Consider the following 12421-nt stretch of genomic DNA (forward strand, 5'->3'; position numbering starts at 1 on the left):
ATTCCTCTTTCCCTCCCTTCCCTCCCCTCCTCTCTCGCTCTCCCTCCCGCCGGCCCGGGCCAGCCGAGGACTCCCAAATCCCGCGGCTGGCTGGCACACTGCGGGGCACCGTCAGCTCGCTTCACCCCGCGGTGGTCCTCCGGCTCTCTGCTCGGTGGCTCCCCACATCTCGTTTCCATCTCCTCCTCCTCCTCTTCGGGCGAGACTGGTCGGCTCTGCTCGACTCGCACAAGTGAGGCGATTTCTCCCTTTTAACGGATGGAATTTTGGGGTTAAGTTTTCTTAAGCTCCGGTCGCGCTCCGTCGGGGGGCGGGGGTAGGCGAGAGCGTAGCCGCATTTCGGTGCTCGAGTCCCCGCCGCTGAGTTGAACACGTCACCTCGGAGCTTGGGTTTAAACTATACCACGGAGGGGGATTTTTGTGGTTTTAATGCGACCGGTTTTAGGAAATGTGTCCAGAGGTGTGCTGGCAGCGGAGTTAGCCTTAGCTTTAGCTCGCTACGTGCTAGCACGGGCCACCTTTTTTAAAGCAGGAAACTGAGCTGAATTCTTCATGAGCTTCTCCAAGTGAGTCTGTGTAATATATTAAGCATTTCGAGTCAGTGGAAATGTGCCTTTTGTTACGTTGCGACAAGGTTCAGCTACGTTGTGACAAGGTTCACCTGTTTAAAGGGGCGCAAGGGGGCCCGGTTCAAAGGTCAAGTGGTGGCAATTAGTCCTCTTATGTTTCCTGGATGCTGAGGTGACCCTAGTTGAACTGCAGCCAAGGGGATGAAAGGCAGCTGGCTGTCAGACAAGAGTCCTTGGATGGCATATAGAGCTAGATAACCTCACATTTTAGGGACATCTATGGTTTTGGACCAACCCTGAAGGCAACGCATGCAATAGAGAAATAGATGAAGAAGAATCAGTCAGTTGTGTTAAGTGGGGTGCCATAATTTCAGACTGACGCTTATAGATGAATGGATACATAGCAACCTTGATTTTAGACTCTCTCCGAAGGCATCACCTGACTTGAGACACGGTTAGGCAAACGGGATGATGGATGGATAAGTTGAAAATGGAACGCGCACGTTTGGAACGTGAACAAAGTTTTGCCGCAGCCCGCCGTGATGAGATCAGCGAGACTAGCGCACAGTACCATAAGAAGAAGGAAATTGTGATCGGGTCAACTCTCAAAGGGAGTGTTTGAGGGAGTTTTAAAATGGTTGGGGTGATGCAAGAATAACAAGTAACTGCTCCACTTCAGTAATTATTCATCATCATCAAAATTATTGAAAGGGCACGCACAGATACTCTCCATTGGGTGTCTGTGCTATGTGCCCACCTGGAATGCTGTTTACTGTTTTGTATTTGTAACGTTGCATCAATGTTTGAAATTGTTTCCAAGCGGGGATGCTGGTGTCTGCGCTGATACCAACACACTAATACCACTTTACCAGGCTGGCATATGACATCCGGGCAGGTGAACTAGGAGGCGTGTCGGCTCCGCAAACGTGGATGACAACACTTTGTTAGCTGACTGCGGATTATGCAATGAAAAACCGATGCAAGTGTTTCAGTAAAAAAACAAATAATTCAATAAAAACAAAGCTTTTTACCTGTGACCGGTCCAGTTCAACTAGTCGCTCGTCGTCCATGTTGCCTTCACGTGTTTCAGACACGCGCGCATGCGCACTAGTTGATCACAGACGACGTGGACTGCAACGTCAAAATGTAAATGAAAACTTTATTTGTACGACAAATTTTATTTTACAGGTTTCCTTCGGTTTACGATTGAATCTAATTTGTACGGCGGCGACATAACGCGCCCTGAGTTACAACTAATTTAATACCCCCACCTACCCCCCACCTCCGCTCGGCCTCGGGTGGCTCGACTGTGAGAAGAACATGCTTTTGCATTTCAAAATGTCAGTCATGACAAATTGTTACTCTCAAAGTGAAACGCTTACTTGTGAGATTGCTCGATAATCACGTTCACGTGACTGCCTTCCCTCGAAATCTGTGTGCTGTCATCTTTTTTGACACGGTTAAGCCAGACAGTGTTCACTGGTGGCTTAAGGGGCCTGTCAGTTCAAAGGTCAAGTGACGCTAATTAACTCCCAAGTTTTGTTTTCAGGATGCGGCAGTGACCCCCCTCGGCCCCCCCGTTGACCCACGGCGGGGCGTCCTCGGATGACAAATTAATGATACTCGTGCATGCGCGCGCCTTGGAACGCGTCTTTTGTCTTGACTCCGTTCCTCACTGCGCGTTATCAGCGCGCTCGGCTTTAATTTATTAGGCACAATGGCTCGTCGCCATGGCGACCGTCTGCTTATTATTCATGCCGCTGCACATATTTACACCTGGAAGCCGCGCCACCGTCTCGACTGTCGCTGGAGGCCACGCAAAGTGCAAAATGTCACCGGCGGTGCGAAATGGTGCATTCTCGACACTCGTTGGACATTTTCGGATCTGTTTCACGGAACAAACCCAAGACATTTATGCTACGCTAACGTCAACAAAGAGCGTCTAAACAGAAAGAGCTGCTTTTTCAGTACTCTGGGATACAAATTGCAAATAACTGGTTCAAAGCTCTCGTGTTTGAAGAATTTCCCTTAGTGGCCCTTCCATTCTTCCATTTTTCTGTTTGTCACCCTCAAATGAAAAAATTTGGACACGCCCGTTTTAGGACATTTGTAACAATCGGTCAACTGTGCTTTAGATGTCCTTGAAACAATGACAGTCAAATTGTCTCTTTCAGGGTCATAAATTGTCAGGGGAAAGAATAATTCCAATTCCGAATTGAACTTTATTCAAAATGCTTCTTTCAGACAAGTCAGTTTCCCGTGACCTAAAATGTTGTAAATGGAGCAGATGATTCGTCTTTTTCCTCATCCTCGTATTGCGAGGCTAAGGTCGTCACCCACCAAATGGTAGCAAAACGTGTGACGCTGTGAAAAAAAAAAAAAAATTGCATTACCGGTAAATTCTTTCATTGTAAAATGCAGCACTGGCGCTATAAATAGAGGACTGTTGACACTCTCTGGCGTGGTCGGTCTCTTTATTTCTTTTGCGTGCGTCCATCACAAGTCGTTAGCCGCAGTAAAGCGTCCAAATGAATGATAAGCGAGTGCCAATGGACCGCCAAGGTGCTACTTCAGCTCACTGCTGCTTTGCTTAATCATTTTCAAAACGCCGTTAAGTGTTTAGTGACGGGAATGCCCTTGCTGTCTTGAAAAAGACCACCTGAATGTTACCACATTATCAGTCAATATTAGACGTTCCTTCCTGCGTTTGTTTTCCACGACTGGTGGGCATAATTCGCCCCCCAAAATGACTTTTTTTTTTGGAGAGAGAGAACAATAAATTTTTGTGACTAAAATATTTAAAGAAATATTAAATTGGAAATACCAAAGTTTTTGCATTGCGAAATTAGGATTTCTACAAAAAGATAAACATATTCGATGACGTATGCTCTAATATTTTTGGGGGAAAATGCAATCTTGGAAGAAAGTATCACATGTGATTTTATATATACAGTCAAACCTCGGTTTTTGAACGTCTCTGTTGTCGACCAAATCAGTTTTTGACGAGAAATTTCGAGTTTTTCATGCCTCGGATTACGACCGGAAATCGGTTCTCGACCAAACTGAGCGCACTTGAATGCGCCACTTGACGCTTCTCGCCTTCCTTACACGAGGAACTGACACTTCCTCGGGTCGATGAGGAAGTGACACTTCCTCATGTAGTGTTCCATTGTAAGCGGACGTGTTCAATAAAGATTTTTTTTTTTTTTTTTTTTTACAAAAGACCATGTTTCGGTTTTCGAACAAATCGGTTTTTGAACAGCCTTCTGGAACGGATTATGGTCGAAAACTAAGGTATGACTGTGTGTCTATATATATATGAGTAGGTAATGGATAGAAAAGGAACACTTTATATGAAATGCACAGATTAAAAGCAAAATAATTTCAAAACAAACACAACACCAGGGGAAAAAAATATCAGAACATATACTGTATGTTACGAATGCAAATTGTAGAAATTGACAACAAAACTTAGAAAAAATGTTTTTTCGAAAAAAAATGACAAATATTTGAACAATATGAAAAAATGTGTGCGTGCGTGCGTGCGTGCGTGCGTGTGTGTGTGTGTGTGTGTGTGTGTACATACACACACACACACATAATGTATCACCACTGTATCGCGCATATGACATCGCTAAACTGTTTCATCCCTCCTGCGTACATTTTAAAACTTCCCCCTTTTCAAGAAGCAGCCCTTCGGCACTTTGAACCAAAACAAAAGAGTCGGCGCAGACGGAAGTGAGTCACACTTCAACCAAATCTATTCTTAAGGACAGATTATTTCACGTCACGTCGGCTGTCGGTCCACTTTTTGATCAGAGCTTGTTATGACGTCGAAAAATAGATGAGTTATGCAAGTGACTCTGCTTTGACCGCACGATGGGGGGGGGGGAAGAAAAGTGGGCCAGGAAGCATCAAAAGGCTCCGAATTACACTGCGGATGTGTCGCGAGGAGGTAAAATAGAGCAGACCCTTGAATTTGACTGCGGTTGTGGGGGGGATTACAGTAAAATAAGGTATCGCTTCTCATTTTTGTTTTGTTGGGATCACAGACCGCGTGGTGCTGGGCACAGCGTTATGGCTCAGACGCTACAGATGGCGATCCCCAACTTTGGCAACAACGTCCTGGAGTGTCTGAACGAGCAGCGTCTGCAGGGTCTCTACTGTGATGTATCCGTGGTGGTCAAGGGACATGCCTTCAAGGTTCAACTTTTTTTCTTCTTAAGTCGCAGAGCAATGCCGTGTCTTTTATTCACTGTGAAGATGTCAAGCTCATGCTGGTTTCTGCAATTACTGGTCAGGGAGGAATTGGTTTCAACAGTCAAGTCATTTTGTGGTCCTCATGACCAAAATTACACTTAGCCCCACTCCCGGCCCCCACAGTCATGGGTCCTTGGTCCCACTAAGTTTGCGATTTATTTTATTTTATTTTATTTTATTTTTTTTGCACCGTTGTAGTGTTCGATTGTCATTTGGTGCATAATTCCGCTCTTGGTCACTAGATGGCAGCACCCTTTGACACTAAATTTGAAAAAGGAAGCAAGAAAAACAAATTATTCCAACTTCAGCATTTTTGATGAAAACACTCCTCTTTAATCCTGTTTAATCCGCCGACAATAAAAAAAAGAAAATATTTAAATCAAAATTCTAATGCAATAAAAATTAAAATACTGACAGTTTCACCAAATAAAAACCTCTGATCAAATTATTAAATACTCTATTTAAAGAAAGAAAATGCAATAAAATATCTTTCAAAAAAGCTTTATTTTAAAAATTAAAAAGAAATGCCGCAAATGAAATACAAGAAAATGGAAAAAATGCTGGAAAGAAAAAAAAAAATACAAAACCTAAAATATTATATGATGACCACCCAAATCACAAAACAAATCCAACAATCTCAGAGTCGAGCACAATCGCCTGGGTCGCCCCCCATCATGTTTGGTCGCTCTTCAGGAAATGTGCAATTATTGGTTTTCAACTCGTTGGCCTTTCCAGTGCGAACTCGGCGAGAAGAGTGTGCCTGCTGCAGAGTCCGCATGCTCATTTTCCCAGAGTTCACTCGACCAAATCGTTTTGTTTGACGACGTGCGGTCGGGCTTAATTAGTCCCTCAGCGATTGCCGCGCCATTCAATTGCTGAGATAAGAAACGAGAGCGCCGCAGCCGTTTTTAAATGTTTTCCAGCGGCGACAGATTGTCCGCACACTCTCCCGTCTCGCATCTTCATCGGCGTTTAATAAATAAAGTTAGAAGGCGTCGTAATTAACCCTCCGGGGCAGTTTGATTCCCATCAAATGAACACAACAACAAAATGGAATTTTTCTCACAATGCTCACTGAAACAACTTTAGTTTCTCATCGAGCATTGCTTTATTTTTGTGGTACAATAGAATTATGGAGGGGGAAAAAAAACAACATACCCTGCACAAACTCGAGATGTGCCGGATGTCACACTGCAGTCAACTTTGGTCGAATGCGTGCAGGGTACCATGAAATCTGGCTCACCTGACAACGTTGAACCAAAAGTTAGTTGCCCTCTAGAAATCGAACCGTTTCGCTATTCACATGAAAAAGATGCGTTTCTCAATTTTAGGACTGCATCCAGCACAAGGTCTTTGCAATTAAATTTTGTCGGCTTGATGCCGCCCGTGTCCTGAACACTGGACCAAAAGTTGCCTTGTAAAAACGAGCTCTTCAAGTATACCGGTGCCGGTCAGAAGGAAAACTGGAAATAGTTTGCCACTTTTCCAGGGGCCGCTGCTAACTAAATTGCATCCATGGTTGCCCTTCCCAGGCCCACCGCGCGGTGCTGGCGGCCAGCTCGTCGTACTTCCGCGACCTGTTCAACGCTGGCGGCAAAAGTTCGGTGGTGGAGCTGCCGGCGGCTGTGCAGCCGCAGAGCTTCCAGCAGATCTTGGCCTTCTGCTACACGGGCCGCCTGAGCATGAACGTGGGAGACCAGTTCCTGCTGATGTACACCGCCGGCTTCTTGCAGATCCAGCAGATCATGGAGAAGGGCACGGAGTTTTTTCTCAAGGTACACGCGGGGGGGCAAACGGGTGGATGGGAGCCACTTGGGAGTGCATGTTAACTTGCTGGACGAAAACACAGTGCAGCTCAGCCTCTGGATAGCCGACGTCGTGGCTCGCGATATCCTTTCGTCAGTGCGTCAGCCTTAGCGAAGATTTTGCAAGCCTACGTCAAATTAAATTGGGTCATGAGAGAAATATGACATTGGACTACACAAGTCTTCAAATGTAATTTATTTCCCTGCACCATAATTTCCGGATCATAAGCTGCGACTTTTGTCACACGCTTTCAGATCTGCGGTTTATTTAATGAAGCGGCCTATATAAAGATTTTTCTAACGGCCGCCAGGGAGCGTTCGAGCATAAAAGGTAAAAGTGAGACAAGTTGATATGTACGTGTCGAGAAGACGCTATCATCTGTCACACTGGAAACAACCGGCCATAAGAGGGCGCAGTTGGCCTGTTTCGGGTTGCACTGCATTGACCAAGGATTGTGATCAGGTGCACTCTATAGTCCATAAATTACGGTATGCTTTCTTCAAAGTAAACATACATTGTCATGAAAGTTTACACAAAAGCAGAGATGGTAGAAAGCCTAATGAAGGAATGGTCGACCGAGTGTTACGGCAAGCGAGGATTTTTTTCAAAAAAAAATATAAAAAGCCTTGACGGCGATCAGTGACTTTTGTGTTTTTTTAAACCAGTCCTGTTAACGCTGTTTTACCGGCGTGGTGCTGCCGCGTCACGGGCACTAATTGCAAAGAAAAGTTGCAATGTGGGCACGTGCGGCTTATAGACAGGTGCGGCTTATGTGTGTACAAAAAGGTTTTTTTCCTTTCAAAATGTAGTGGGTGCGGCTTAGAATCAGGTGCGCTCTATAGTCCATAAATTACGGTATGCTTTCTTCAAAGTAAACATTTGATTTCAACATGTCGCTGATTTTTCCAACATTGGAATTAGTCAAAGTAGATAAAAAATTGCATGTTAATTGATTGTATTTGAGTTGTCATTGATATATTTTAAATTTGAAATACAGTCAAACCTCGGTTTTCGAAAGTCTCGGTTCTCGACCAAATCGGTTTTCGACCAAAAATTTTGATTTTTTTTTTTTTTAAGAGTGTGGTTTCGGTTTTCAAACAGCCTTCTGGAACGGATTATGGTCGAAAACCGAAGTATGACTGTATTATAAAAATGGTGAGAGAGTTGAACCGGCGATGGCTCACTCTTTGGTTTATTTGGGAATCGGGCAGGTCTCATCCCCGAGCTGCGACTCGCAGGGTCTCCACAGCGAGGAGACGGAGCCTCAGAGTCCCGTCACTCAGACGGCGGGAGGGGCAGGCGGTACCCCGGTTGGCGCCACGGCTGCCAGACCCGCCGCTTGTTTGACGCCGCTACCCCTTATGTCCAAGGTCAAGACGGAGCAGGCGGCCACCACCCCTCAATCGCAACAGGTGACCCCGGCCTTGTTCCGCTTTTTCTGTGGGGTTACATTTGTACCTGAACGAATACATTTTTCTTTGTCCTCAGCAGGAGGGCTTCCCCTATTCGGTGGTCTGCATTCCGGTGGCCAAGCGACTGTGGGAGGGGGGTAACGGAGGAAGCGCTTCGGCTGGCGCCGCCCAAAGAAAGGCGGCACGCTACTCTTCCTCCTCGTCCTCCTCCTCCTCATTCACCTCCAGCGGCGCTACGCAGGATTCCGCCGGGCGGGGACCTGCCTCTGCATTACTGGCGGGAGGCACCACTAACAATAATAACAACAACAACAGCAACAGTAACAACAATAATAGTAATAATGGAGGGACCCCCGATGGCACGAGTCCCGGCGCGCTCAGCCTGTACACGAGCGACTCGCCCATCAGCTATCACGACGACGAGGAAGAGGATGAAATGGCCGAGGAGAGCGCCGAAGAGCAGTACAGGCAAATCTGCAATATTTACACCATGTACAGCATGCTCAACGCCAACGCCACAGGTCAGAAGTGCAACACAATGCTTCTCAGGGTTCCCACGCACAAGGATGGAATTTGATTCGACCAATTTCCGGTTCTCACAAGTATGTAAAGTTGATTTAACTTGTGCCCCGAACGTGTTCGATTGTGTGTTTTAACGTGACAAGTTTCACGTTCAAATGTGACAAGTTTGGCTTTCAAAACAAAACGAAGTGATTCCGGTTCAGCCCTATACAAATATGGATTCATGGCCTTATTTATTTTTTTACAGCATTAAAGAAGGGCAGCATTGTTACTGAGAGGGTATCTTTGATTTAAAAGCTACATACATACAACTTTCCCAGTTCCCACCCCCCCCCCAAAAAAAAATCTGCATTTTTCTCCTCTGTTGTAAAGTGAAACAAAATACCAAGGGTTGTCAAACAGTCTGACTATAATTCGTCCTTTATTGTTGTTCAGTGTTAAGGGACACCAAAAAAACCCCCATATATATATATATATATAATGTTTTGGGGTTTCATATTGGAATATCGGAATCGGGCCCTAATGTTCACATTTAACACGATCATTTTCATGTTATAACATGATCAATTTTACATTTTAATGTTAGCATTTTCATGCTCTATCCTGGTGAATCTAAGATTTTAATGCAGTAATTCTCATGTTAAAATGTGAAATTTGACTTTGTGTTGAGGTCACTGGTGGAGGTTTTTTTTTTTTCTTCTTCTTCTTCTTCCAGATTTTGTGAAATGTGTAGGAACCCTGAGATTGAAATGCCTTTTTTTTTCCCCACAATTTTTTTGCTCAGCCCTGACGTCTCGTTTTGACCCGACAGTACCCGGTGAGAAGGTGGAAGCGCTGCCGGACGCGGGCGCTGACTCAGGGCGCCGAGGCGGGCGCCCCCGGCAGGAGCTGGCGTCGCTGCCGTCAGAGCTCATCAGCCAGATTGGCAACCGCTGCCATCCCAAACTCTACGAGGAGGGCGACCCGGCGGAGAAGCTGGAGCTGGTGAGCGGCACAGCCGTGTTCATCTCGCGGGCGCAGCTGATGAACTGCCACGTCAGCGCCGGCACGCGACACAAGGTTCTGCTCAGGCGCCTGCTGGCCGCCTTCTTTGACAGGTGAGTGACCGCGGCTCCGGTCGCTTCAACTTCCTGTTTGTACGTCAGAGCCATTTGGTTTTTTTGCAAAGTCAATTCAGTAAAAAAAATGTTCACCTTTCTTCCGAAACAACGCCACTTCAGTCTGGTGTCAAACCTTAATGTGGCTTTTGGGGATGACGACAGCAGTGTTGACATCTTGTCAACAACTTCATATCCATTTTTTTTTCCAAACACCTTTTTGTTGTCTAATTACATTTTATCGGTGCAAATTTGGTTTAAAAAATGTGTAACATTATTTCAATATTTAAATTAATATTTTGTAACTATGGTTGATTAAAAAAAAAAAAATGAATGTGTATTCCTTTTTAAATTATATTAAAAATGTATTTTTTAATTTGATCATGTCATCGCAAATTGGCTTATACATACATCTACAGTGTGTGTGTGTGTGTGTGTATATATATATATATATATATATATATATATATACACACACACACATACATATTTGATCCATTTTCAACCGTTTAATTAGAATGGGAATTTTATCGCTCTTATTTTTGCCAATTGTGCGCGCACAGGAGCACCCTGGCTAACAGTTGCGGCACGGGCATCCGCTCATCCACCAACGACCCGAGTCGCAAGCCGCTGGACAACCGAGTGCTGCACGCCGTCAAATGTCAGTTGCTCGCCGCGCGTCCGCCACCGCCGTGAACGCATCTCCCAAACGTCCCTTGCAACTTCTTCGTCCTCTTTGTCAGTCTACTGCCAGAACTTTGCGCCCAGCTTCCGGGAGAGCGAGATGAACGCCATCGCCGCCGACATGTGCACCAACGCTCGCCGGGTGGTCCGCAAAAGCTGGATCCCCAAACTCAAGCTCCTGATGGCCGACAGCGACGCCTACTCTTCCTTCCTGGCCGACAACGTCAAGATGGAGGCCGACGGGCTGGGCGGCGAGCAAGGCTTTGAGGGCGTCTCCCTGGAGGCGGCGACCGGGGGGAACGACAGCGGGGCCACGCCCACCGACACCCTCCAGGACGGCGGCGGGGGCGGAGGAGACAGCAGCACTTTGCTTTGAGTGAGTGAACGGACCGCCGGACGTTTGGGCGGACGGCAGGAGGGGGCGCGGCCGCTTTGTCGCCGCCGCTTCTGGTCTTTTTCTTCCTTTTCTAGCATCACTTCCTTCTGCTTTTTGCCGCTCTTCCCAGCCCACAGAACACAGCATGTACCAGAATACCCGGGACGGGAAGTGGGCTTTTCCTGTCTGCATGTAGCGCCAACGCGGTTCTCCTCCCGCCAAAATCGATCATGTATTACCATCGCCCCCCACCCCTCCCTTCATCGTGAATGTACGTGGGTTTCGTGTCGGCTTTGCACCGAAGAACAACTTGAGTTTGTTTACGTTTCCTTTCCTTTTTTTAAAATGTTTTTTCTTACATTATTCTGCTAAAATTGCAGCAGGATTTTTGGGAAGTGTTGCTGTGAGAACTCTTGAGTAATTGTCATTGGGAGCGCAAAAACTCCATGTAGCTAACGATGGTTCCAGAAGGTTTTTTTCTTGGGGGGGGGGGGGCGCTCAAAGTAGCCCACACAAAACAGCGAAGGAATGGCAATGTTTTTTTACTGTTCATCTCCACACTGAATGAACGTGCGACTTGTGGGGAAGGTTTTTTTTTTTCCTTTAAAATTCTTACATTTTGATTTCTTTTGAGTTTTTGTTTTTTTAGGCCCCAACAATTTAATGGGCCACCTGATTTAATCGGCCAAGGTTAGACCAATTAAAATCTTCTTTTTTTTTCCTTTTTTTGTTTGCAAATAACCACATTACAACAAACGCCGGATAATGACATTCAAACTTTTGCCCCATTCCAGAAAAATCGACAACAAATTCAGATGATTTTTGACGATTTTTCTCCCTGGTGTAGTTGAAACAAATTGTAAAACAGTCTGTTTGGTCTGTAATTCATATTTTTATTGTTCTAAGAGTTAAGCAACCAAAGAAGAATTTCTTTTTCGTTCATTGGCCAATTAATCGAAATCTGCTTCGGCCACAAAAAAAGTCCTGGTTGTTTGCTTTTATTTTTTTCATGTTGTTCTGTTAAATCTGCAGCAGTTTTTTTTTCAGTGTTGCTTTGAGAAATCATCTTGTCACTGGTTGGCAAAATTCCAAGTTGATTTAAAAAAAAAGATCGTTCATGCATTTTTGCCGGGGAAATATACCCCTTTCAATCGCCCCTTTCACGCCAATTTGCACAGCGGTAGGGCCCGGCCCACATTTGTTCACCCTTATGCACAGAACGCAGTGTCGAAACGGCGACGATTCCTTTCAACACGAGAGGAGTGCGAGCGGCGGGTATTAAACCTGGCACTCCGTTTCAACCCCCCCCCCACCCACAATAAGCGGCAATTTGGAAATCACGCTCGACGCTGGCGTCTAAAATGGCAACAATTGCTTTTGACACGACATGAGCGGCAAATGTCGGGTCGCCCCTTGAGCTGACTGGTCCCCTTTCAAAGCAGTCGGCAGCTCCTCCTCTCGAAATGGCGCCATTTGCTTTGAGTGCGCCACAAGTAGTTTGACTTTGCACCCCTTTCACACGCAGATGCCGTTTCTGCCTTTTACGCCAGGCACCCGAGTTCTCGAATAGCAGAAAAGGGCCACTTCCACTTGCAACCGTCATGCCCCCCCCCCTCCCCCCAGCAGGTGATGTTCGCCGTGATGGGTGGTGGGGGGGGTGGTCGCATGAGACAGGGAGTGCCGTACGCAAATTTT

At 45.9% G+C, this 12421-nt stretch overlaps 1 protein-coding gene across 4 annotated transcripts in view; it reads left to right on the forward strand.

Moving 5' to 3' along the window:
- nacc1b (nucleus accumbens associated 1, BEN and BTB (POZ) domain containing b) overlaps positions 1-11835 on the forward strand; it is a 13701-nt gene extending 1866 nt beyond the window's left edge. Inside the window, exons 2-9 of one of the 4 annotated variants that reach the window (XM_019861794.1) lie at positions 4622-4772; positions 6362-6604; positions 7847-8047; positions 8124-8568; positions 9381-9666; positions 10230-10327; positions 10410-10726; positions 10857-11835. In XM_019861794.1, coding sequence (XP_019717353.1) covers positions 4622-4772; positions 6362-6604; positions 7847-8047; positions 8124-8568; positions 9381-9666; positions 10230-10327; positions 10410-10726 — 1741 coding nt within the window. In that variant the 3' untranslated portion in view covers positions 10857-11835. Of the gene's footprint in view, positions 1-21; positions 233-4621; positions 4773-6361; positions 6605-7846; positions 8048-8123; positions 8569-9380; positions 9667-10229; positions 10328-10409 lie in introns of those variants that run through there. The other 3 variants (XM_019861796.1, XM_019861795.1, XM_019861797.1) reach the window with 3 other exon arrangements.
- The last annotated feature ends 586 nt before the right edge of the window (positions 11836-12421 follow it).

The sequence above is a fragment of the Hippocampus comes genome, unplaced genomic scaffold (genome assembly GCF_001891065.2).
Source record: "Hippocampus comes isolate QL1 unplaced genomic scaffold, H_comes_QL1_v1.1 scaffold7, whole genome shotgun sequence".
NCBI lineage: Eukaryota > Metazoa > Chordata > Actinopteri > Syngnathiformes > Syngnathidae > Hippocampus > Hippocampus comes.